We start from the raw sequence: 26,879 nt of genomic DNA on the forward strand, positions 1-26,879 counted from the left end.
CGGCAGCCGCGCGGGCGCCTCTCCGTCCCGCCGGGCGGCGGCTCGTTGGCAGGGGGGCGGCGGCCATGGTGCTGTCGGTGGTGCAGCAGGCGGTGGTTTCGGTGGTGCTGGTGCTCTGCGTCTTCGTCGCCATGCCCAGGATCTTCGGGGGAGGGGGCGGGCGGGCCGGCCGGTCTCCGCGGGGCGGCAAGGCCGGCCCCGGCCATTACGATCCCCGCCAGCACCGCAGAGGTAGGAGCCGTGGCGGAGCCAGAGGCCGCGCCGCCGTTCGGAGTTCCCGGCGGGTCTGCTCGGAGCTGCCTCTGGCTCGGGCGGGCTTGAGGGCAGCCCCCAGGAACGGAGCGGGCTGGGGATCGGTTGGCGGGGGTTGCTGGGTGTTGTACACGGCCTGCTGCCGGGGAGGCCCTGTCAGGCGGCTCCGAGCTGGTGTGTGCGCTCGGAGCTCCTTGCCTGAACCTTCCACCTCCCCCTCCCGCCCTTTTATAGTCTGCTTTTCTAGTTCATTGCTGTTTTGATTTCAGTCAGTGTTCTCTTAAGAAAATTACTTTGAAATGCAAGTAACACCCTGTTATTGGAAGCATATCTTATGGGGGCAGTTTAGTGAATCATGCGTGCAGGGGCACAGTGGGTAACTCCAACAGATGAGTAGCTGTGAGGTGTCACAGAGAGGAAAAAGTACACTGCCCCTATTAGAATTGCAACGAGGAAGCCAAGTGTTACTGCTAGGAAGCGGTAGCACAGAATCATATGAGAATTATCAGGTAGTGTATTGGAAAAAGTCCAAGATGCTCTGCCTTGGTGAGACCACATCTGGAATATGGTGTCCAGTTCGGGCAGTTCAAGACAGGGAACTGCTTGAGAGTGTCCAGCTCAGAGCCACAAAGATGAGGGAGTGGAGCATCTCCCTTATTAAGAAAGGCTGAGGGAACTGGGGCTCTTCAGCTTGCAGAAGAGGAGACTGATGGGTGACCTCATTAATGTTTATAAATATGTAAAGGGTGAGTGTCATGAGGATGGAGCCAGGCTCTTCTAGGTGACAACCAATGGTAGGACAACAGGCAATGGGTATAAACTGGAACATCGGAGGTTCCACATAAATATGAGAAGAAACTTTTTCACAGTGCGGGTGACAGGACACTGGAACAGGCTGCCCAGGGAGATTGTGGAGTCTTCTCCTCTGGAGACATTCAAAACCTGCCTGGACACATTCCTGTGTAGCCTCATTTTAGTGTTCCTGCTCCAGCAGGGGGATTGGACTTGATGATCCTTCGAGATCCCTTCCAATCCCTAACATTCTGTGATTCTGTGAATTACTGAATGGGCAAGAGAGCTTACTGCCCATTAAAGCTGGAGTGGTGTAAATGCATGTATTTTAAACTATGTCCTGTTTAGTCAGCTGAGGATGTAGTTTCAAAGGTTCACTTTCTTCCGGAAGAGAAAGCCTGGTTTCTTAAGGTAGTTCTGTGATTCATTGATGGTGCTTTCAAGGCATTGTAAACCAAGACAGTTGCTGTAATCCTCCAAATTATGTGTCTATGCTTCTCCCTGGGATTACCTTTCAAAGGCAGAAAGAGTGAGGCTTGAGCTGCTATCATGTTCTTCCCAGCTGATGTCAAATTTACTGTGCTTCGTAAGCTCTAACCTGGCCTGTTTTGCTTGATTAACTTGTATGACAGCTGTAATTTTGTATAGATCAAATTCTTTTAAAACCAAACCTTAAAAAAAGTAATCCTTTGCATGCCTCTGATTCTGCTGATGTATTTTACTGTGTAAAATAAATTTCAGGCAGATTTGCAGTTCTCACCTCTCTGGGTTCTTATTTTCTCCTGTTTGGCCAGTAACTCACTCTGCAGTTTCTTTTGTGGGATAAACTTAGTGCAGGACCCTGGGCTCTATTAGGGTTCCTCTGTGCTAGGAAGCTATAACCTGTGGAATTTTTTTCATCTGTGATATTAGATATTAGTAGATCTCCTCATTTACATTAAAAACAAAGAACTGAAAGTAAGGAAAAAAAGAGTGCAAACTTAAAACTTAGTAATCAGTGGGAAACATTCTGAAAGGAGGAAAACTATATGTGAGATAAAATGTGATTTCCAGATTAGTTAGTGATATTTCAGTAAGTCTAAACCTGCTTGTCTTGACAAGAGGATGTCTGCCTGAACTTCCGTTAAATGATTAAGGTAGCTTGAGTTCTGCCTGTATCAGCTAGAGCATTGATTCTTGTGTGTAACTGTCTGGTTCTGTTTCAAGTTTCATGGGCAAAGACACAGATAAAAGATCTACTTCAAATGCACTTTTCAAACTGATCGATTACATGTGGAAGAAGTCACGGTAATGCCTGAGACAACTGCAGAGCCATAGCAAATGCTGCTGCAGTCAGGGTAATCCATGAAAATCTGAAAAACTTTTCTGGCTAACCCATTTTAGACAACTCTAAAACACTGTTCAAGATCACAAAGTACCAACTTAGGTTAGCAGAATTATGTTCTGTTTTCTCTTGTATTTGGAAGAAGCAGTAGTCAAATAGTTGGTTAACTGGGAGTTGTAACTTATGTTAATTTTTTCCTCTACCTGATTGTGGCTGTCTCTTGCACGCTCCAGTTATGTTACTATAAATTCTTGAAATGCCACTGTTTCAGTATTAATTGACAATGAGTGATTTGCATAATGTTTTTTTTGTTTGGGAGTTTTGGTAGAATGTGAATCTTGTTTTATCCATACTCAGTCCTGATAGAATAGATTATGATTAACAAAGTGTTCAAAGGTATTTGAAAGTATAAGTCTAGCCAGTCGGTTGAGACGTCACTGTAAAACTTCACAGCCTTCCAGTCACCTGCTGTCCATCTCTGCATTCTTTAGCTGATAGCACTGTTTCTCATGTGCGTGTCTCATGAACCCCAGATTTAACTACCAAATAACCTAATTCCTAAGTCAGGCAGTGACACTGGCGATTCTTTCACTTGCTCCCTGTTCTGGCAGGCAAATTACACGTGGAAATATTTCAGACTTCCAAGGTTGCATCTCTTTGCTATTGTGTAATCTTCTCCTGCTAAGTTTTTGATTTGCAGAGGTACAGCACTTCTAAGCCTGTGGGAATATCCACGTAACACAGAATTTACTGTCAAAATAACAAAAGCAGCAACACAGCATGTGTAATTCAACATTGTTTTTTTCTGGGACTGGACAATTTAGTTCCTACTTAACTCCTTTCTTTGTTACAGAGGAAAAATAGTAATTTCTAGCTGCTCTCAGCATTATCAATTGTTTCTCAGAGTATGCTTCAAGGCTTAAGTTGTTTCTTGTTACATCCACTTTTCTGTGGTTTGCTATGGGTGTGCCAATATTACTGTGAAGGAAGAAACTGAAAACTTAAATCTTAAAGAAACATAGATACTTAGTTTGAGAGTCTTTGCTACCTACATTTAACCTTGCATTCTATTAATGAAAGAGGGATTTTTAATTATTTTTTTGTAACTTTATCTGGATGCAGGGCTGACCACAGCATCATAGAACAGTGATGAACAATGACAAGACAAAAACAATTTCATTCCAGTTGTGAAACCAGTTGGACTCTTCATTTCCTTTCTGACTTTATCTTCTTTCTCTGAATTGAATTTTTTAAGGTAGTCCTCAGACAGTTCCTCAAGTTCACCTGAATCCAGGAAATTCTGATAGTTATACTTATCAGAGTATTCAGCAGATGAGAAATGCAATGGAAAAAGAAATAAAGAATGAGAGAACAAAAGGAAATGGTAGAGAGTTAGCCTTCACGCTTATGCCGTTGTATGCTCTTGGAGTGGGAGTGTTTGCAGCATACAAATTTCTTAAGGTAAGTCATAAGAAAAGCATTAAATTATTGAAAGTAGAAGGAAATGTAACTGTTTTTTTGTGGTTTTTTTTCTTCTTCCAATTCTGAGCCCATGTATATGTTTGTCCAAAAGCCATTTCTTGCTTGGTTTGACTTTGAATCTGAGCTCCAAAACTAAAATTATAACATATTTGATTCTTCCTTATGGAGGCTTCTGACTTATCTTTTTATAGGCACTTATTTAAGTGAGTATCTTACACTCCCCCTCACCTTGCCCCCACCCTCGAATAAGAATCTGAGAACCTAAAGAGTGCTGTTACCTGAGGCTGTAACTTAAGCCTCACCAGTACTTCTCTTCCTTTTCCTTCTTCAGAATGAGATTGAGTATGTGAAGGAGATGGATGATTCCTGCAGAGTAATAGTATTAGGTGAGCAATTAGATAGAAGAGTGAGTAGTCTAGGCCTTTTATTTGGACTTCTTATTTGGTCATGCAGATGCAGCTGCAACACAGACTTATCCATGAAATGTGATAGTTTTCTACAATTACTAAATTAAACAACGATTTTTAAATATCAGTCTTGATATGTCTTAATTGTAGTAAGAGATATTACAGCACTTGCAATGCTGAGAGTGCAACTGGAGCATTGTTGCTTGCCTTCAGGGAAAAAAACCCTTAAAGCTGAACAGGACAGGAGACAGTATTTTCATTTCCATAATCAGTTTCATATTATCTCCTACGTGACAAAAATACAACAGCTTACCAAGATGAAGGTAGAGGCTGAGTAGTTTGGTTTTATAAATAAATTTAATTAGTTTGTAAATGAGATTTAAACATCATAAACCAAATATTTTGCGTTACAACATTTTACACTTCTGCTTGTGGTATTGAAAGGTAAATATTTTTATAATATCATCTCTATTACTTTAAGAAAGAAGTTTTACCTCCTAGTTAATGGTAGGAGACTGGATCAAGTCACCTAGAAGGTTCCTTCTGTCCATTTTTGAAAACTGGAGTTGAAATAGCAAATGCTTTTCTCAGAAGTGTTAGTTTAAGATAGGAAGAAGGCATGGCATAAAAAAGGTTCCCTTAATGCAGCACATTTTTATGTTGCTGTTTAATTTTGGTAAACTTCTGAATGCATTTTTTTTTAATATGCAAATAATGATGAAGTCTTTTAATGTGATTGTGTTTGTTAAAGATGAAGTCACATGAAGAAAGTGCCTCCAAAAAGGAAAAAAGTACAGAAGACAAGGCAAAGGAAACAGGTAAGATACCCCTTGAGAATGCATATGTTCACCAAAAATGTGTATTTCCTGCTGGAACAAGCTATACATTTTTGATGATGCAGTCTAGCTAAATGAGAACAATCTTTTAAGCTACTTATGTGCAGTTAGGAACCTACATGAAAACACTTTGTTATTTTATATATTTGAAACACTTGAAAACTTCAGATGGTAATGTTCTTTAAAACAGCCACAGTAATAATAGTATGTTTCTCTGCCTTTTAATATCTGATGTTTTTGTCACCTAAGACCCACTCAGTTTTCTTCAGCACAATAGGATGTTTAAATAGGACATGATACTCTTTAGAATTAATAGACTATTTAAAAAGGATATAATGATCTGCTTTAGAATTAAACTGTATTGATGGTGGAACAGTATGGGTAAACAATTATAGAGACTGCTGAATTTCTGGGCCAAATTAGGGAGCTGTCAAAAACATTGACTGTTTATAGAAGAGATAGAATAAACTACCATCTTTTTCTTTATGATACACAGTACTCTTGACTGTCTGATTCAGTCTGTTCTGCATGTGCCAAGAAGTGGGCTTTCCTTTTGAGAAAACGTTATGGCACATCAAAGTTGAGCTGTTTTAATATTTTTTTTCCCCTTGTATAGACAAATGTTTAGTTAATGGAACACCTAGCAGCCTCTTTCAGTGTCTCTCTACACCAGATGTGTAATCAGGTTCAGCAATGATTTGTTACAGTGCCTGCTCACCATCCTTGCATGTTGCATTCTTCTTTCTTCAATTCAAAGTTTAATAGTACTCCTGGAGGAGTTACTCTTCTCTACTCTAATGCATGAAGCATTGAATATGTTTGCAAGATGTGAGTGGGCAAATTCATGACAGTATGCTAATCAGAAATATACTACTTATACCTCAGGAAGTGTTGTAACTGCAGAGTTTTTGATTCTGGAAAGGTGGGAGCCATGTTCTTGCACGGTTTTTACCAAAGTGTGCTCTGTTCGGGCCTAGTTGGAGACAGGTTATTAGATGAGAAGGACTTCTGGTCACATGTAGTAAGGCTTCTGTTCTTACCCCCATCATTGGCTTTTCATATTCTGGAATTTTATAGAGAAAAAAACTTCCTATTTTTGAATCTGCTCAACCAAAAATAAAAATGAATATCCTTTTGGTATTGTAAATACATTTCTTATAATGTTTTGTCTCTCCTGCCCCTGCTCCCCACCTCCCTCCTTTTTTTTTTTTCTTTTGTTTTTTTTGTTAGAGCATCAGCTTTTAGAACTGGAGCAGCACCTTGCACAGACAGAGAAAATGTTAAATTCCTTATTGACTCAGTTGGATCCACTATCAAACTGGTGAGTTTTTCTGAAACATCTCAGTTACTATTTTCTGTAAACTGAATTTCTCCAAAATGTTAACAAAGAGTTCTTAAAATGTTCCTTATATATAGGTAGGGAACAGTGTTTAGGAAACTTCTTTAATTACTTTTTGTTTCTGTAGTGTTTTGCAGGTAATACCTCTTCAGCAATTTGCAATCTTTTCCACAGGCACATCCTATCTCTCGTTGACCAAACATATGCAAAAGCTCAGGTTTACAATCAAGTTACTGTGGCTTAAAAATTAATTAGATTTCTGGTAGCAGGAGTTTCTTACTTTTGATACAATTAGAAGACAAAGCTAGATGAAGGTATAGCAGCTTATTTTTGTGTTTTGAAATGAACCTGTCAAGTCAAGAGTGTCAAACTCATTTTCACCAGGGGCCACATCAGCATCTCGGTTGCCTTCCAAAGGCCGAATATAATTTTACATTTATACAGTCCTAAAATTACATTTGGCCCTTGGAAGGCAACCGCGAGGCTGATGTGGCCCCCGGTGAAAATGAGTTTGACGCCCCTGTCTTAAGTGATTGTGTGTGTATCAGGGAAATATGACTTCTCTGTAGTAGTATAACAAGAGAATAAGTAATATAACCTCCTTGTAGTTTTAAAGAAGTTCTTTTCTTAAGAAGCTAAGGCCTTTCCCATCCACTGGAAATAAAAATATCCATGCAGTCTGTTTTCTGTAGACTGATGTCCTTCATGAAGCCTAGTTTAAAACATGCAGAATTTCATGATTGTTCCTTTAGTGTACCGAACTTAATATGTGCTGAAACTATTAAGCAGAAATTCACTGACCTATTTGCCTAACCAATTTCTGGAGAGAGAGTAAACAAAATCTGAAATAAATGAGAAAATCCTCTGAACTGTAACATTCTATGTTAAGCATTGTTTACTTTCAATAAAAGTTTCTTTCAGTAGTCTTTACTCTACCTTGGCCATTGGGACTCCAGTGTTAGAATTCAGCGACTAGATTATTCAGTAGGTGTATGTGATGGGTTCCCCTCTTCTCAAGAGGCAGTTCTCAAAGAAAAACTTGACATAAACATGTTGCTAAATTCACCATGGTATTTATCCATGGAAGGAGATGTTACAATCTTATGCATTATTATGAAGCACTCACTTCCAAGGAAATCTTTCAGCAGTTGACATCTATCTTTATTTCTAGTGTTAATGCTTTAGCTTGTGAGCAGAAAGATGAAATAATGACACAGCTTCAATCGATTAGACGACTGATGAAGGAAAGTGGATTGGATAAGTCGGAAAACAAGATGAAAGGTACTTTGATTTCCAGCAGGATAGATAACTAAGTAGTTTAAAGAATAAGCATATCTTACTATAGTAATGTTCAGCTCCTGCATCTTGGGTAATGTGTGTGGAATTAATTTTATCCTGGAGGAGTACCATTCTTCCTGTGTGAGGTGAATCTAATTTCAAATTTTTGATACATTATAATTTTTTTTAAGAATAGGTGCTAAAAGACATTGAATTAGGATAGAGCACACAGCCATGTTCTGCTTTGTTAAAACTGGCTTCTTGAATGTAAGCTCCTGAGCAGTCTGTTGATACTGGTCTAACTTCAGTCTGAGGAATCCCTGATGGAGATCTCTTGAGGCTGTTGAGTAAGGTTTGCATAATACACTGAACAGCAAATAGTATGTTGGTTTCAACTTGAGACTTCCAAGAGCTGTGTAGTAGTCCAAGAGAAATCTTAAGTGTTAAGAATGCTTCCTTAGAAATTTGGGAAGTTTTTGCAGTAGTTGAGTCTTAATAAAAGAGAGAAAACAAAAATATATATATATATTCTGCTTCTAAACTGACTCTGAAATTTGGAGCCTTTCTAGTAATTTAAACTTTGATTTTGATTTTTTTTTTCTGTATTATAAGATGCTAGCCACATTTGTACCGAGAAACTTGAAGATCTCATTCAGTCATTTGCTGAACATTCTCAAGGGAAAGAAATGGATGACAGAGAAGATGACAGCAATGAAGATTTGCTTGAAGATGTTGATAATGATGACAAAATAGAAGAGCATGAATTATGTGAGGAATGTGAAATACTTCAGTTTGAGCCAGATGAGATAGAAGACCAAGAAATTATAAAGAAAGATGCCATTGAATTGGAAGAGATAGGACTGAGGAGACGTAATAGATATGAATGAAATCTACATATGTAAAACTTCCAAAAGTTTATGAAATATTTTTTTCTAAGGTATGCACTTTAAACTGTGAAGTTATGTGCACTGCTGTATGCTTTAAAAAGATGGGTGAAATACTGTCTGTGCTCTTATCTGATAGTTCTGTAACTGACTTCAGTGGCAGCAGAATTTTACTCGGGATGTTTACATATTTTTTTCTATTTATTTTTTCCTGTAAAGATACTAGTGTACTCTGTATATAATGCAGTGTAATTATATCTGATGCTTCACTAAAATATTAGAATATCTTGTAATTAAGACTATAAAGAATAGATGTTTCATAAATGTTTTGTAACTAGTAAGCACGATGCCACTTGAACCATAACTTTCTTGAGTTAATTAAAGAGCATGCACTGATGAATTTGGCTCTTTGTGGAAAACTTAGTTCTGGGGGGAGTGAAAAGCAGTGTGGGTTAAGTCTTAGAGATGCATTCATAGTCAAGTTTCTTTATTTGGAGAGAGAAATTTTGTGACAGAAACTATTTTAAAGTAATTATGTCCGAGTTTGCTGTCTCCTAAGAAACGTTTGTATAGTTTTGTGTGTCAATTTAAACCTTAATGCATTACAATGGATCACTTAATTTCTTCCCCACCTGTCACTGGTTAAAATCAGCAGCTGCCTAATAATTGATTGATACCCATTAGAACTATATCCCTGTTTCATATTTATTTTAACACAATAGAACCTGGACTTTTGGTTCATTGTAGTACACTTTTTCTTACATCAGTATCAACAGATGTATGGCTATATATCATTGAAGAACTGTGGGGCTTGGGAGTTTATTTTTTCAATACATTAAGCCAACTTGATAGTGGCTTTTGTAGGTCAGTGTTAAGAAAGCCTTTTTTATTCTTTACTTTGCCAGACTCATGTTGTCCATACCTTTATTTTCTACTTATTTTTTGTTCACTTAAGGCACATGCCTTTGGAACTGTCACCCTTTAATAACAGCAATTATATTAGAGGTAGGCCTGACAGAACAATGCTGTTAAATTTTCTGTTTTATAATTGCACAGCTTTTAAGTAGGCCAGTTATAATGCCTGAACTCTTTTGCCATCTTTGTTCCTACAGGAAAATAACACGTAGATTTGTTTTTCTGGGGGAAATGTACTGTAGTTAAAGGGACCAAAACTATTACTGTGTCACTCACTGAAACGGAATGAATTGTTCATTCGTGTGTGGAAACATGGTACATCTTTGGTTCTAAAAATGGATCACACAGGCTTGGGAGGAGCAGCATTTAGAAATGCGTCCTTAGTATCAGTGTATTAGTTTTACAGTAAGTGAGATTTTGCCTGTGGAAAACTAATTGATCCAAACGTAAGGGTTTTGTAAGAGGTGACAGATTTTTTTCCCAAGACAGATAAATCAGTACTGGTACTTGGACACAATTTGATTTTTAAAAATAACTGACGTGGGTCTGGTCATTCAGGACAACTGGAACTGTTTAAAAAAAAATGTAATTGCATAGAAGCTGTAGTCTGAGATTACTAGTGAGGGTTAATAAAGTGAACAGAAACTAATTTTCAAGCCTTTGATCAGAAAGAATGAAGGAATGGGAACCAAGTGTGTTGCACTACAATGGTGTTTGCTGTTTGTGGCTCCATCGCTTGCTCTGGTGTGGGTGCAGGTCAGCAGTCACAGGGCCATAGACTGTCCTGAGTTGGAAGGGACCCACAAGGATCATCAAGTCCAACTCCTGTCCCTGCACAGGACAACCCCACAGTTCACACCATGTGTCTCAGGGCTTGTCCAGTCTCTTCTTGAACACTGTCAGGCTTGGGGCCGTGACACCTCCCTGGGGAGCCTGTCCCAGTGCTCCATGACCCTCTGGGGGAAGAACCTTTTCCTAATGTCCGACCTAAACCTCTCCTGGCACATCTTCTGGCATTCCCTCGGGTCCTAGCATTGGTCCCCAGAGGGAAGTGTCTTCCAGGTGCTGCCACCGTTGCTGGTGACATTCTTACCCACAGGACTTCACTGCCTCACCAGCGCTGTGGCTTTCCTGTTCACCAGTCTTTGGGTGCTGCTGCTACCTGAAGCCTTTCAGCTTGTGGCTGATTGCTGTATTTCTGACCAAGCGCTACGGACATTCACCGTGAGCCCTTTCGCTGCTATTTTGAAGTCCCCGATGCCAGCAGTCTCGGTCTGTCGGGGACACGAACCTGCGCAACGCCGAAGTGTCCCGGTGCTCGCAGCAGCTGTGCGCGGGGGCAGCAGAGCTGGCGCACTGGCAGGCGGGCGCGGGGAGGGATGCTCGGGCAGCCACACCCCGAGCGGGGCGCTGCCTCAGGAGGGGCAGAGAACTCGCTCTCCCCGCTCAGCTGAGGCGGAATCTTGCGAAACTTGGGTGCGAGGCCTGGCTCAGATTGGCCCCTCCGCGCTGCTGTAGGGCAGGCGGAGGCGGAGGCGGGGGCGGTGCCGCGGGGCGCAGGCGCAGGTGGGAGCGGTTCCTGCCCCTCGGGCCGCGGGCAGGTAGGGCGCGGACTGCGCGGCGGGGCGCGGTTGCCATGGAGACGCGCGGGGCCGGGCCCTGCAGTGGGACCCCCTGAGCCCTGTCCCAGTGCGCTTCCGGGAAAATACAGCGTTTCCGTGGAGATGTCGGAGCTCCTGATGTTTATTTCGTCTCTTACAGCGTTGATGTTTGTGATAAAGTTATTTCAGTGCATAAACTCTTAGATACAACAACACTCACTTTTTCCCGTGCCTTCATTTGGGAGGATGCTACATTTCAGTAAGAGCCTGAAGTCGTGTGAAGACGGCGGGGAGACCTTATCGCTCTTTACACCTACCTGAAAGGAGGTTGTAGTGTGGAGGGTGTTGGTCTTTTCTCCCAAGTAGCAAGTGATAGGACAAGGGGAAATGGCCTCAAGTTGCTCCCGGGGAAGTTTAGATTGGATATTGGGAAAAGTTTCTTCTCAGGTTGTCAGGCATTGGAACAGGCTGCCCAGGGCTGTGGTAGATTCACCATCCCTGGAGGTGTTTAAAAGATGTAGAGATGAGGCTCTTAGGGACATGGTTTGGTGCTAGAGTTACGTTATGGTTGGACTCAATGATCTTAAGGGTCTCTTCCAACCAAAATGATTCTGTGATTCTTCATTCTAAGCACCCTGGGGAAGGGGGTATGGCTGGGAGGCTGGCGGGTTGGCAAGCTGCTGTGTGGCCATCTCCGAGCAGACCCTGCGGTTGTGCTGCTGCTTGGTACAGGAAGGGATACTTGGGAGATAGAACATGGTAGGTAGAAATGGGGTCAACTTTTGTGGATGGTGATTTGAAAACTGAGCGTCTGACTCCTGGGAACTAAAAGATAGGCTTTTGGTTCAAACCTATCTTCATGGAAAGAGAAAGCAGCAGAGCAGAAGACGGTATACTGGTAACAAGTCATTCTGGAGCTCTCAAGGCCTGCTGTGTGCCAGGGGGACTCTTATGTCTCCCTGAAAATGTTTCATCCCAGGGCATGGTGCAGCTGAGAGCCAGGCAGCAGCTGGGAGTGAGGAGTAAAAAAAGGCTGGATGTTATCAAGGGGTAGCAAATCAGTAATGCTGGTATGAGAAGGTATGAAGAGAAGCATGAGGGAAAGAGGGAGTTAAACTTGAGGCAAAGAGGTGAATTTGAACAGGTATCTGGTTAAATATTAGTAAGGAAAGACTGAAATTAAGAGGTAGTGAAATAGGGAACACAGCAACATTTCATAGATTGCTGAAGACAGTACCCACATTACTGGTGATAGACACATTCTTTCTAAAGCAATATTTATTTACAGAAGTACTTATATAAAAGACACATTGTTTTATTTGTAGTGTTTTTTTCCCAGCTTATTCTGAAGATCGTAATTGAATTTGCATGGATTTGGAAGTTAGAGGAGTTGCTGCATCCCCTCGAAGGCAGGCTCAGCTGTCATCGATGGGGAAGAAACGTCAGGTATGTTAATGGTATGTTGTGTGGTTGTTTTCCTTCTGTATTTGGACATTTTTACAAATCTTCAGAAGGTTTTTAGTTTGAGGTTATAATGCCTTCTGTAAAGAAGGAAATTTTAAAGAAGTTATTTGTGTCAGAAAGTGATAGTTTAGTATGACAGCTTCTCAAATGAAGGAGAGATTTTCCAGTAAGAACAGCAGTCCCAAAATAACTGGTGCTCTGGGCACTTAGCTAGGATGTGGATGGCTGGGGAACAAACCACTGCTTGCAAATAAGTGCAACAGAGGCTTGAACCTGTTCTGTGTGCTGCTGTCTCAGGCTGTTGGTGAAACTGGTAACAGGTGTGGCTATGTTTTTGTTTTACAAGACAGCAAGAAAGTGAAGCAATTTCTAAACCATAATTTCCAAAGACACAGTTTCACATTGATGTCTAAAATGAATCTCAGTGCTCTGCATCCATTAGGAATAGCTGGAAAACAGAATTCCCCTGCATAATAATCTATTTTGAGATAACGTAGGTGTGCAACCTTCACAGGATCACTGTAGCAGAAACTTTGAGGTTAACTTTTGAAAGCCTGATCACTAAAAGTACGATCTTGGGTTCTGAAGGCCATTGTTGTTATTATAGCTAAGATAAATATCGACATTTTTAATAACAGTTGATTTTTCTCACAGAAATTGTGTACTTTATGCCGATGATGTAAAGTTAATTGGTAATCTTCCCTCAGCTCCCAAGAACCCATTTAACTTCCTTATTTGTTGGATGACCACATGAGGAATTCTTGGAGTTTGACTGCCAAGTTGCTGTTTTCCTTGTTTGTTTGATTTGGAATGAAAAAGGACCTTTTGTAAACAATACACGTCAGTTTTATAATGTTATCTTTTAACCAATCTTTTCAGAATTAAATACCTGTATACAAGAAGAGCATTTGGGGTATTTAGTGTAGGTCAGGGGTATCAGACTCATTTTCATCGGAGGCCACATCAGCCTCGTGGTTACCTTCAAAGGGACGAATATAATTTTAGGACTGTATAAATGTAGAAGTAGTGAAAATGAGTGTAGGTTGTAAAAGAAAATAAATATCCATTTTTCTGTAATCTCTCACCTCTTTTTTTCTTCTCTTTCTTGTATCTCTCAGTTTTGAAATTTAGTCTCCTTAGTCCATCTGATTCTTGGTGGCTTGCGGAAATAAAACATAGATTAAAATTACGTTGAAACTGTGTGCTTTACCTTGTAAATGTGGACAGTTTTCAGGATGATTTTTTGCTTGCTTTCTTTGTGATCTTATGACTTCTGGAAAAGGAATTACATTAATACTTCAACGTTTAGAATGTGGTATGTTCTTTACCTTATCACAGTTGAAGTAGTACAGAAAAAATAGATGCTTGTGATTTAATGCGTTACATTTAAGAATAATACCGAATTGTGTTAGATATCAACGGTTTTTAACATATTTGACCACAAGGTGGTGGTATTTAGTATGTGCGAACTTACTGGAAGGAAACTTATTTTTCTAAACCTGGACAGCCGTTTTTGAGGGCACTAGAGGGTAGTGTTGCTGAACTGTGAGCTGCGTTTTAAGGGGCAGTTGACAAGTGTGTGTGGCAGGAAGGGAGTGACGGTTTTGTGACTGCTCTGAAGTCGTGAGAGGTGTTAGGGCACTGCTGAGATAGGATGTCTGCACAGTTCAGACTGTGATGCTGAGATCTCTGAGCTGAAGAGGGTGAGAACAAAGATGCTGGCCCTGGTTCAGAACATCCCCAAACCACATTTTATTCCAGATTGGGAGGCCAGATGGGGGAATTGTTACCAAGTGCTTTCCCCAGACCAACTGTCTTCCCTAGGGATTTGCTGTTGTCTCTTTTCAGAAAGCTGTAGGGGGGGTAGGTTGAGCTTTGGCTGGAATTTTTTCTTCTTGCTATGTTTTTGCTCAGTTGAGTTTGGAGATCTGTGTGGTACACAGCCACGCAAAATTGTGTGAGTACACAAGCTGCCTAGTCATCATCATGTGCTGCTATACTAAAGCTCATGATACAGTTACAGCAAATCTCAGGGCTTTTTTGGGGTCTGAGTAGCTCCACGTGAGCCAGCTGGCTGTCACTATTGTTTTGGTTTGAGGGTTGGCTGAGGGGGTGGTTCCCAGCAAACAAGGGCCATGTGACCAAAGCCCTTGTGAGCAGGGATTCTACAAAGTCTCAGGGGCATGGATTATTTTTAGCGCATTATTAACAGCTGACATGGATGCTGTCTGGAGTATGGTTTCTTAATGGCTGGAAATCTTTCTGTCAAGATCAATAACCAGTCTTTCAGTCTTATGATCTGTAAGAATCAACTCTCAATGAAAAGTTTTTGTTTTGTCCTTTTGTTAGTAGCATCGTGGTCAAATACATCAAACACATACTTTGAGTCATTGATTTTAAATATTCCAGAGAAGTTGAAAGAGAAAACTGTGTATTTTAATCCTAATCCCTGTAGGTATGTAATAATGCGTTGTTTTTTTAGGGCTGGAGACCAGATACACGGGCTAGTCATTGTCCTCGCCCACCAGAGTAAGTCTGCTTCTATTTCTGATCAGTTTGTATAACTGTGCATTATTAACGCAATGCAATTGCATTTGTATTGGTATGCAACTTGGTGTTCCATGAAATCTATCATCATAGGCTTGTTTTCTGTGATTTTATATTTAGAATAGAATTTTTGAAGCATTGTTTGGATTGAAATTAAGTTGATTTACATTTGGTTGAGCTTAATGGTAGAGCTGTATTCAGGGCTTATACCTAGTCTTTCTGCAATATTTTTAATATAGTAGTCTGCAAAAAGAGAAAACTTTGGTTTTGCTTTAACTATTAGCCTTCTTTGCAGGTATTAAAATAAAAATGATAGAGAAACAGTTGTGAAGGGGTTTTACAAGCAAAGGGAAATTTTGTGCAGTGTCTATAAAATTTAAAACCTTATAGTTACTTCTGCAGATAGGCAATTTCTGCAGATAGGCAACTGAAATGCCTTAAAGCCAATATATCTCTACATTATTTTACAAGTATGTGTGACCATGGCTTTGGATTGTTTGTAATGAAGTCAAGGAACATAAATTTCTGTGTACCATCAGTCATTCTTTAATAAAAAAGGACTGAAAACTAAGGACCTCTCTAATTCCAATAAGCAATCCTGTTATAACAAGATTCCAGAGTATACTTGGAGTAAAGGCAGAAGACATGGAGATACTTTGATGAATTGGGAGATGTTTTCATTTTGTTAGCACAGTGGAAGCCAAATGTACTTTAGCATTTCATTCTGCTTAATCTCTTCCAAGAAGGTGGGAAGGTTTACATCCCAAGGAGCTGTTGCTTCTCTGTTGCCTCTCTGTTGACTGATTATAGAGGGATTTTGCCACAGACCTGCTGTGGAAAACAGTACTAAGGAATCCCTGATTTATAATCTTGTTGCAGCAGCTCCTGCTGGAGAGTGAAGAGAAGCTGAGGTGGCCATGCTAGGAGTGAAGAAGGGCCTTGCAGGGGCCCTTTTCAGCTGCCAGGGTGCTCTGCGCTTGGGAAAAAGCTCGCTGGCCAGTTTCTGAGCTGAAGCACAAGAGACTATTAGAGATTTGCCAAGTAGGCTGTCTCCAGTTGCAGGGAAACTGTTCCTAGCAGAGAAATTTTTGTGAAGGAGCTGATAATAATAACTAATAGACAGTTTGCTTTTACTGTAATTTAAAAATAAGAGGAAGTATTACTATTAAATTACTTTCAACTTCCTGCAGGGTGCCATGTCTAGATCTGGGGAAGCTGGGAGATTCTGATGAAGAGGTAATTATAAATTAATTCTGTCCTGAAGAGTTTTTAGAATTCATGTACTTCAGGAGTTTGTAAAAATATCACTGTAAATATAAATCAGTCATGATTACTTGTCTTTTTTCTTCTTTTTCTGTAATTTTAGGATGGAGACTCTTACATACCATACAGTGGAAGTTCTCCTCCTACATGCACTCTAGATTCATCTTCAGATTGGAGAAGATCATTGCAGATGCCACATGCACGGCATCATCAGGCTCAACAGGTCTGTCTGTTTTTACAAATACGCTCCTTTAGCAGTAATTTAGAAAACCATATTTAGCATTATTATACAAATTCTCTTTGTTTCTTTTGGTTAAACTCATATTTCAAAGTTCTATTGGTCCAGAATATTTTGATCAAAGTACTTTTTACTGAGAAAACTTTAGAATAATTTAAAAATCCTATTTTCTTAAGTATTTTAGCTCTTTTTTGTTGGTTGATACACTCATCTATTTCATCATACTTATTTTTGAGGAGGTATATTAATAGCTAGCTTTATCAGCAATTTGTTGAAGCAACTGAAAAATGTAATACTTCTGAGGTAGTGTGTGGCTTTGGTTTAGCTTTGTAAACAAAATGGAACTTAGAGAAATAATGAAGATAAGATCAGTAGTAGTCAGTAAGCATCTGGAGAAAAAAACATAAATTTATAAACAGTAAGTATTGTTTATATGGAAAAATTGTTACTGTTGGTGAAAAGGAGGCTTGGAGTTAAGTGAAACTGTTTCATAGGGTTTTATTAAGTCTCTTGTCTTTAAAACAGAACTGTGATGTTAACTTCAGCATTAAGTTCAATTTGTCAGAGCACTTCTATTGTAAAATTTCTTGATCACATATCAGCTGTTTTTTTCCCTGTATGACTTAAAAAACTTGATCATCACTGATCCTAGATGATTTTTAAGGAAAATCACTAGTCCAGATGCCAACGTTCTGGTTTATATTACAGTGAAACACTGTTAAAGATCTACATCCTCTATAATAAGTTTAAGAATGAATTTAATTACTCAGTTATTTCAATTATTCTATGAATGTAGGAAAACATTACCTTTGAATTCTTATATCTGCATGAAATTTGAAAAAGTGAGTGTGACCATTTTTATTTGATCATTGGTACATGTTTAATTTCTCTTTTCCTTTAGTTTGAAAAGGTATCTATAAAATCTTGTCAGAGGAAAATGGAGGTAAAGTAGCTGAAAAAACATACACTGACAAAATAACACTAGCAACTCAGTAGTAGAGTGGCATAGTGTATGATCTGAAAATGTAATGTTTTAACTTATTTTGTGTGACAGGAACTAGCTTAATGGAGAGACTATTTTAAATGTGCTGTCATTCCATCAGTAGTTTGAGTGTTTAAAATGTGATAATTAAAGGGAAAATGCTGAAGCACTGCAAACAGGAGTCTTCTGTTTGTAGTCTTCATGTATTTGAGAGATTAGATATCTAGAGCTTTAAACTAATTCAGGAATGCTACCTACACAATTATTTTATTTCATAATTGTGCACCATACATAATAATGGTAAAAATCTTATTAGTACATTTTTATTTGGTTAGGGTGCAGGAAATATCTTAACTTATCAATGTTATCTCTTTTTGGAAGAATTAGGAAATATGCTGTTTAAAAATCCATTCTTTCAAAAATATTTAACTTATGTAAACCTAAGAAGTACTCTGAGTGTTTTTAAAACAGAAATGTAGCTAGGAAAAAAACAAAAACAATTATTAATTTGTACATAACCTATGGCCTTTGAAACAAATAATATAGTGACTTGTGTGGCAGGACTCCAAATTGGCTGGAGCTCAAGAAGAATCTGCCAAGATCATGGTTTTGTGTTTCCCCATAAACCAAATGATTTATCAACTTGGAAAAAAATGGGCATTTAAATAAAAACTGAAATGGTTAAGTGTTGTGGGGTTTTTTTTAAGCAATGGGCTAAGAATATATTACTTCTCAGAATGTCTATGTGCTCAACATAGGTATTTATGCATGTCTTAAGATGTGACTGTGACCATGCAACTGCAGAAAGTTTATTTTTCCTCTGCACTGCATTGTAAGCGTACACTGCAACTGTACTTGAGTTGCTATACTCTTGTAGGTCTCTGCCTACAATTTCATCACTTGCTTAATCATTTTGTTGAAATATAACACTCTTACATATAGTTCTGTCTGGCTGCAGGAAGGCTAATGAAAGGCTGGTGTGGCTTTGTCTGTTTGTCAGGATCTTTCTTCTCTGCTTTCCTTTCTATCATGTTACTACCTTTCTGTCTTCATTATGTCTTGAATACTGAAGTGCTGAATGTGCAGGATTATATCTTCTGTTCACTTACCCTCATTTGCTCTCCCTCTCTCTCTTTTTGCCTGACTTTTTTTCCCCCCATCTTTTTGTGGAGAAGATTTTGAAGCGGTTCTAATATATTTTAATGTATTCCTCTAAGTGGCCTTTATTTCTGCATTGCTTGCTTCTGGGGTCCTGACTGAACATTCCTTTAGCAAGACATATTCCAGCTTCTTCAGTAACACACTGTGTAAATAAATCTTGCCAAAATAGGTCACTTTGGAAGAATAATTTAAATACAATCTCTGTCATTCAGGAATTAACTAGTGAAGGGATGTGGATCCTCTTCTGCATGATAAAGCTGCCCTTTCAAGAACATAAATATTTTGGGGTTTTGAGAACCATTTTTCTAGAATGAGACTGTTACACTATTGTTGAAAGATGAGGTGTGTCAGGTAGAGATGCCAGATAGAGCGATCTTACTTTTGTTAGCATTGAAGGAATATCACTTAAACATTGAAGGTGTTAGTTATTCACAGAGAGAAAGAAGAATGGAGTCTTGGCTTTATGTCATTGCTGCTGTGTCTGCTGATCCAGCCTCCATTGAGTAGAGCAGTGAAAGGCACGTGAAGTTAGGAAGTTACTTAGGTGGCTTCACAGCCTTTTCAGCTGATACTGTTCTAGAGAAAGAAGTCCCAGTACTAATACTCATCTGCCATCCACAAATATTAGAACTCCTGATTGAAAAAAATCCATCAGCCCATTTTCAGCCATCCAAAATAAAATGTCAGAATTTCCATCTTATAGGACAGAACCACTGTTTCTTGGCTTCTCTCCTTAAAAAGGATGTAAAACTATTTGGCTGTGTACATTTTAGATTAAAAGATGGCAGCATACGAAGGACTCAGTGAAAATTAAGCCTGAATATACAGTTATATTTGCATTATTAATGTGAAGCATAGTGTAAAGAAGTTTCAGAAGTTACACTGGATGGGAATTATAATAATGCTGCTCTCATTCAGTAGATCAACCAGAGGCTTTTATATTGACTATTCTTTGCTTTAGCATTCTGTTTTGGAGCAGAAGACAATACCAGAAAATCTGCGATCCCCGACAGACAGATATAAGCTGAAGTATCGTCAGTATGAAGCAGATCTGAAGGAAGAATATAAGCAGTATTCTCAGAGAATTGCAGAAAAGAAAAAACACCTCCGATGTCCAGAAGCTTCAATAAAGGTAGCTGGAAAATAAGTAATTGCATTTTTAAATAGCAAATGTATGCATGTTTTTATCATAAATAAATAAAAATGTGTGATTTAGGTCTAATTATGAATAGGAAACAAAATATAGGAAGCTTGTTTCAGAATGAAAAACTGAGGTCCTCTGAGAATCTAAATGTGCTTGTATTCTATGGTAAGATATGTAACTTTTGCCCTCAAAATGCATCTCTATCCTGAGCATGAAGAATAGCATAGAATCATAGAATAGTTTGGCTTGGAAGGGACCTTCAAAGGTCATCTAGTCCAAGCACCTACAATGATCAGGGACATCTTCAACTAGATCACGTTGCTCAGAGCCCTGTCAAGCCTGGCCTTGAATGTTTCCAGGGCATCTAGATGAGGCATCTAACACTTCTCTGGGCAACCTGTGCCAGAATTCTACCACCCTTACTGTAAAAAAGTGTATTCCTCGGGTCTGGCCTGAGTCTCCCCTCTTTTTAGTTTAAAATCATCACCCCTTGTCTTTTCACAACAAGCCCTGCTAAAAAATCTGTCCCCATCTTTCTCATAGTCCTCTTTTAAGTACTGAAAGGCCTTGATAAGGTCTCCTTGAAGCCTTCTCTTTTCCAGGCTGAACAACCCCAACTCTCTCAGCCTGTCCTCACAGGAGAGCTGTTCCAGCCCTCTGATCATTTCTGTGGCCTCCTCTGGCCCGTCTCCAGCAGGTCCATGTCTTTCCTGTACTTAGGTCTCCAGAGCTGGATGCAGGACCCCAGGTGTGGTCTCACAAGAGCAGAGTAGAGGGGCAGAATCACTTCCCTTCACCTGCTGGCCATGCTCCTTTTGATGCAGCCCAAGGTACAACTGGCCTTCTGAGCTGCAAGCGCACATTACCAACTCATGTCCAGTCTCTCATCCACCAGTAGCCCCAAGTCTTCCTCTGCAGGGCTGCTCTCGATCCCTTCATACCCCAGCCTGTGTTGATCCTGGGGGTTGCCCCAAGTGAGCTGCAGGACCTTGCACTTGGCCTTGTTGAACCTCATGAGGTTTACATGGGCCAACTTCTTGAGCTTGTCCACGTCCCTCTGGATGGCATCCTGTCTCTCAGGTGTGTCAACTGCACTACTCAGCTTGGTGTCATCTGCAAACTTGCTGAGGGTGCAGATGATCCCACTGTCTGTGTCACTGATGAAGATATTAAACAGTACTGGTACCCAATGTGGACCCATTAGGGATACCACTTGTTACCGGTGTCCATCCAGATATTGTGTCATTGACCACTACTCTATGGATGTGACCATTCAGCCAGTTCCTCATCCACTGAACAGTCCACCCATCAAATCCGTGTCTCTCCAATTTAGAGAGAAGGATGTTGTGGGGGACTGTCTCAAAGGCTTTACAGAAGTCCAGATAGACAACATCTGTAGCCCTTCCTTTGTCCACTGACATAGTTACTCCACTGTAGAAGGCCACTAGGTTGGTCAGGCAAGACTTGCTCTTGGTGAAGCCATGCTGGCTGTCCTGAATTGTCTCCCTGTCCTCCATGTGCCTTACCACAGCTTCTAGGAGGATCTGCTCCATTATATTCCTTGGCACAGAGGTGAGGCTGATAGGTTGGTGGTTCCTGAGGTCCTCCTTTCTACCCTTTTAAAAAATGTGTGTGATGTTTCCCTTTTTCCAGTCACCAGGGGCTTCAGCTGACTGCCATGACTTCTCACATATCATTGAGAGTGGCTTGGCAACTACATCAGCCAATTGCCTCAGGACTCTGGGATGCATCACATCAGGTCCCATAGGCTTAAGGATGTTCAGCTTCTGTAAGTCGTCATGAGCCAGATCCTCACAGTGGGAGGGACTTTGCTTCCCCTAGTCCCTGTCTTGCAGTTTGTTTTCCATTTGAGAAGTGTGGCAAGACAGCTTGCCTGTGAAGATGAGGCAAAGAAGCTCTTGAGTACCTCAGCCTTCTCCTCGTATGTTAGCAGTTTACCAGTCTTGCTCATTGGGGAGGGGTGGGGGAGTGCACATATCCTTTGACCTTCCTTTTCTGGTTGACATACCTGTAGAAGCCCTTCTTATTCTTTGTGTCCCTTGCCAAGTTCAGCTCCAGCTGTGCCTTGGCTTTCCTGACCTCATCTCTGCATGACTGGGCAGTGTCCCTATGCTCTTCCTAGGATCCCTGTCGCTGCTTCAGCTGCCTGTGCATTTTCTTCTTGCCCTTAGTTTCACCAGCAGGTTTTGACTCAACCATGCTGGCCTCTTGCCCTGCTTACCCGATTTCTTACACCTGGGGGCTGAGAGCTCTTGTGCTCAATAAAAGCATCCTTAAAGATCTGCCAGCTCTGTTCTGCTCCTTTGTGCCTGAGGGCGGTTTCCCAGGGGGTCCTGTTGACTAACTCTTCAAAAGCTGGAAGCCAGCTTTCTTAAAATTCAGGGTCCTGACTTCACTCTTTGCCTGTCTCACACCCATCAGGATTGTGAACTCCGGGAGCGTGTGACCACTGCAGCCCAGGCTGCCTCCAGTCTTGACATCACCAATTAGTTCTCTTACACTGGTGACCATCAGGTCCAGTATCGCATCCCCTCTGGCAGGGCTGTCTATTACCTGACTTAAGTATTTATCCTCAATGTACTCGAGGAGTCTCTTGGATTGCCTACAGCTTGCTGTGCTACTTTGCCAGCAGGTGTTGGGGTGGCTAGAATTCCCTATCACGACAAGAGCCTGTGAGTGTGATGCTTCTTGTAGCTGGAGTAACAAGGCTTCATCAATAGTCTCCCCCTGATTGATAGAGAAGGTTGATAGCATGTTTGACAGGGAAGAGTTTGCAGCCTAAGAAGATGAGAGACAGCGGGAAGATCTTGGTAAAATATTATTACCAAATATAAAAATGCATTCAAGCTCTTTTATTTTTTAAATATAGAAGTATATTAATTATTATTCTATTCAATTATGACTGTATATAGGACTTAAAAAGAAGAAGCGAAAGATGTAATCTGTACCTTAGAGAACTATTAACACTGAAAATGGAAGGGAATATGGGGGTTAAAATAATGAAAGATGTTATCTGTACTTTTTTCTTTGACGTTGTGTGAGATCCAGTACAATTGGTCTGCAAAGTTGGACTGCAAGCTCCATTAATTTCGCCAAGTTTCTTTTGTGTTTTTTAAATTAAAACTAAGATGCAAACAAGGGAAGATCAGTGGAGAGAAACTGGAAAACAAAGGGGTGAAAAAAAGGCAATTTTCCTTTTATTCTGGAAGAGATAGTGAAGAAGGCTGGCTGCCCAGAGCAGGATACTTTGTTTTAGGTGTAAGAGAACAGGAGAAAAAAGTAAGCAACAGCTGTGAGGTCTGGTTGAATGCCAGACTGTGCTGAGGGTAGGTGACCATTTAAGAATCTTAATGAAAGTTAAGTATGCAGATGTTGAGGGAACATATTGTGCTCATTGCTTTTCAGAGGAAAGGTTTGTGATGAATAACAATGAGATTACAGATTTTACTTGCTTAATGTTCAGTAGAATGAAAAGGGAAGGGCTTACATAAGTCAAAGATTATGTTTCACATATTTATTGTTTTAAACATATTGATAGTTTTAAAGGGACTTTGTTCTCTTATAGTCACACTTCTAGTGAGTGTTCAGATAAAACTTGGAGAACCTGCAAGTACTTTTAAGAAAACGTTCTGTGAGTAAAAGAGTTGAGTGAAAAAATAATTCTGTTATTTTGTAAAGCTTATGTGTGGTGTCAGTTCTGGAGATTTGTTTTGTATTACTTTTGTTGTTTTTTTTTTTTAATGATTCTGCTCTTATGTACCAGTCTGACGCCATCATGTCATTTTGTTTTCCAAGGACTGATTCCTTTCTATGCTGTACTGCAAGGCCATCGAAAGGGTATTTACAGGAGCAGACAAATTAATCTGAAACTGAAGAGATAGGTGGCAAGAGTATACTGGGAGAGAAAAAGCAGGACTGGCTTATTCTGGTGATTTTGGGTTCCAGAAGGTTACTTGCGAAGTATTAGAAGCCATGTGTGTCAGTTCTTAGGAGAGATCTTAATATAATGTTTAGTAGAACAATTTTCTGCGTTAGATAGTGTCACTACCTCATTAAATTAATACATCAAAAACTCTTTAGGTTTCAAGATACTTATTATTTTATCTGATTAGTGGAACATGCAATAGCTTTTCTTCTCTGAAAAGAAGCTGCTCCTAGAGGAGCGTAGCTAACAAAACCTACTCTTGTTTTTTTTTTTCCCCATGGTCCTTCTTTTCTGACTTCTGTAAACATAGTCCTCTTAATCAGTTTTCTTCATATCCTCCATGTAGGAGATATTTCTGTAATACTCTCAGACTGACTTACGAGTCTGTTAGACCAGTTCAGCAGTATGCTTTGGCTTTTCCCTGTCTAGACTGTACTTAACTTATTTGCTGGTCAAAAAGCAGCATCTCTGCAATGGTGAAATTTGAGCTATATGCATAATTGCAAATCCGCTGCTTTCTCTTGGCTGTTTTTCAGCAGAACAGAGAAATGATGAGCTCTTGTCTTCTTCAGAGAGGTACTAACAGTCTGCCTTCTCTGACTAACTGCTGATATTTCACAAAGCTTGTAGGAACATAGTACTTTTGAGATTTTATTTCAATATGGTCGAAAGCTGGTAATTATTCAAGTTACAAGGAAATACAAGATAGCAAGATTTTTAAGTTCAGTTTCTATTGAAAGCTAGGCTTAAAAAATACTTTTCTAAATAGCATGAAGTATTAATAGAAGTAGATACTTTAAAATAAAGAAGAAAGAAAAATGCTTTTAAGTAAATCAAGGAAAAATGTATGCAGCTTCGTTTGTTTATTTTTCTTACAATTAATTAAATTTGATTTATGAAAAGAGTGTATTTTTGTGCAGGGTGCCCAGCTTGAAGATGGACATAATGATGATCTTACAGCTCTTGATGAGAAAGCTCTCCTGCAACAGTGCTACACAAGCAAGCCATATAATATGCAGCACAACATAATGAAATCAGAAGCTGTAAGTATTTTGACTGGTATTATGCTGTTAACTGTCTAGACTTGTAGAATGACTTCCCAGATGTTCAACAGAAGTTAGGCCTTCGGTGATTTGGTTCTAGTATTTAATTGCACCCATTGGAATCATGGGAGTTTAAATGTTTGTTTCCATGCAATCTGAACTGAGCAATCCAGTGAGCATTTTTTTTAATTTTATTTGCGATGCTTGTATTTTATGTAGTAATGTATATAAATGAGAATGCAAATTATGAATTAACAACAGAAATATATGCATAAAACTAAGATTAACTGAGTGAGTTGAGTGAACCTGAGTATAGTGTTACATATCCTCTGGTCTGTAGCTTGTACCTGAGACTGTGTTCTATGATCCATGGATTCTATGGTTCCGTCAGCTCTTCCTTACTCATTTCTAGGATAAACAGGCTGGTTTCCCGCGTTATCTCCTGAAATGGAGTATGTGATGAGAACTGGCTTTGTAAGCTGCATGGGCTCTGATGCTGATATTAGGTCAGACCTGTGTTTGACTGAGTCTTCAAGCTCCAAGGATGAAGCTTCTACAGCATCTCTAGGCAACACCTTCCTGTGATATACTACTCTCCTTGTGAAGAAGTTCTTCTTATTACCCATACCAAGCCTTTCAAGGCTCAAGTTGTAACCTTGGCCTTCTGTTATACTGTTGGCCACTGTCAAAAAAAATTTGGTTCTGTTTCCTTTGCAACTTCCCTTTGGCTGTAGGATGTTTTCAGAATGCCCCGTAGCTGTTACTTCTGCAAACTAAACAAACCCAAGCTCCCTTAGCCTCTCCTTTCAGTTGCTTTGACTCTGATCCTCTGTGAGATCTTTTCGAGATTCCCTTCATCCCTATTGATCTTGGGAAGGAGGGAAACCTGAAAACTGGAAACAAGTATGGCCTCACTTCCCTTATATGGACGTACCAAATATGATTCTTTAATTTCTTAAGTAGACATGATTTTTACTCTTGTTAGGACTGAACAATAGAAGTCTTGCCTACCTAAGGCTAAACCTTGAATTTAGGATTATTTACAATTATGGAGAACCTTGAGATTGGCTATTGCATGGTTAAGGATTTGCACGTACAGAATGATTGCTTGCAAAACTGGTTTTTGAAGGTATGGTTGAGCAGAGTTAGCAATCTAACTTTCTCATGGAATACTAAGCCATGATGAATTTTATGAGATTGTAAAAGTAAACAATAATTTTAATTCATTTTGTTTGCTCATCACTGTGCACTGAATTTTGCATCATTGCAAACATTTATTTGATTTCTAGTCTTGTCAAAGTGAATATGGATGTTGTACTACTGAGGTCACTATTCATTTTCATGATAAGAAAATCTTCTAAGAACGTATTTTGTGAAGAACTTGAAGAACTTTCTGTTTGTTATTTTTAGGATAAGTTTAAAAATCTACGGTATAGAGTGAAGACAATGGAAAAAACGTTTTGAAGTATCATTAGAGTAACTACACAATGCTAAAAGAAATAAGCTGAAAACACTGAGGAAGGGAGCAGTGCAGGACCACAAAATAACAGGTACACTGCAGCTGGCATGCTTTAAAAGGAAGCCAGCAGTGAGCAAGGTGTCACAGAGACCTTTAGAAGCACTTTTGTTATTGATTAACACTCATGGTTACACGGGCTGGCCGTTTCTTTCTAGGAGCATTTCTCGGATTCTCTCAGGTTCAAGCTTCTGATAGTGCTAGAAATGATGCAAAAGAATCAGAAGTAGTAACTACATACATATTAATTCCATTTGGCATACATTGCCTCAATTGCAGGCATTTGATTTTAAGGTGTTTTAAAAATTTGCTTAAGAATACACAATGTTACAATTTTCTTTTGTTGTAATCACTACAAAAAACTCTAATGTTAAAATAGAATATCTCTTTATTTTTCTATAGTCCCTTATTCAAGACAGGTTATAGTATATGTGCGATTGCCAATAGATGCTGTATCTAATAAAA

At 39.6% G+C, this 26,879-nt stretch overlaps 2 protein-coding genes across 2 annotated transcripts in view; both read left to right on the forward strand.

The window, feature by feature from the left end:
* Positions 1 to 36: 36 nt before the first annotated feature.
* On the forward strand, positions 37 to 8,982 carry CCDC107 (coiled-coil domain containing 107). The gene is made up of 6 exons (XM_080340651.1): positions 37 to 231; positions 3,624 to 3,829; positions 5,009 to 5,075; positions 6,324 to 6,414; positions 7,604 to 7,713; positions 8,323 to 8,982. The coding sequence occupies exons 1-6, from the start codon at positions 66 to 68 to the stop codon at positions 8,595 to 8,597; spliced, it is 915 nt and encodes a 304-aa protein (XP_080196777.1). The 5' UTR covers positions 37 to 65; the 3' UTR covers positions 8,598 to 8,982.
* Positions 8,983 to 12,478: 3,496 nt separating this feature from the next.
* CAPS2 (calcyphosine 2) overlaps positions 12,479 to 26,879 on the forward strand; it is a gene marked incomplete at both ends in the record, with an annotated part of 30,266 nt that continues 15,865 nt past the window's right edge. The window contains 7 exons of the mRNA XM_080340589.1: positions 12,479 to 12,556; positions 15,057 to 15,103; positions 16,312 to 16,357; positions 16,488 to 16,607; positions 17,524 to 17,565; positions 19,727 to 19,897; positions 24,776 to 24,898. Coding sequence (XP_080196715.1) covers positions 12,479 to 12,556; positions 15,057 to 15,103; positions 16,312 to 16,357; positions 16,488 to 16,607; positions 17,524 to 17,565; positions 19,727 to 19,897; positions 24,776 to 24,898 — 627 coding nt within the window. The remainder of the gene's footprint in view (positions 12,557 to 15,056; positions 15,104 to 16,311; positions 16,358 to 16,487; positions 16,608 to 17,523; positions 17,566 to 19,726; positions 19,898 to 24,775; positions 24,899 to 26,879) is intronic.

Source organism: Nesoenas mayeri, assembly GCF_963082525.1.
Source record: "Nesoenas mayeri genome assembly, chromosome: 1".
NCBI lineage: Eukaryota > Metazoa > Chordata > Aves > Columbiformes > Columbidae > Nesoenas > Nesoenas mayeri.

What these genes read in the sequence shown, in the direction of transcription:
- CCDC107 (XM_080340651.1), top strand. Translation starts at nt 66, where the DNA reads ATGGTGCTGTCGGTGGTGCAGCAGGCGGTGGTTTCGGTGGTGCTGGTG. An exon ending in TCCCCGCCAGCACCGCAGAG is followed by an intron (nt 232 to 3,623) that starts GTAGGAGCCGTG and finishes GAATTTTTTAAG; the next exon opens with GTAGTCCTCAGACAGTTCCT. An exon ending in TTGGATCCACTATCAAACTG is followed by an intron (nt 6,415 to 7,603) that starts GTGAGTTTTTCT and finishes CTTTATTTCTAG; the next exon opens with TGTTAATGCTTTAGCTTGTG.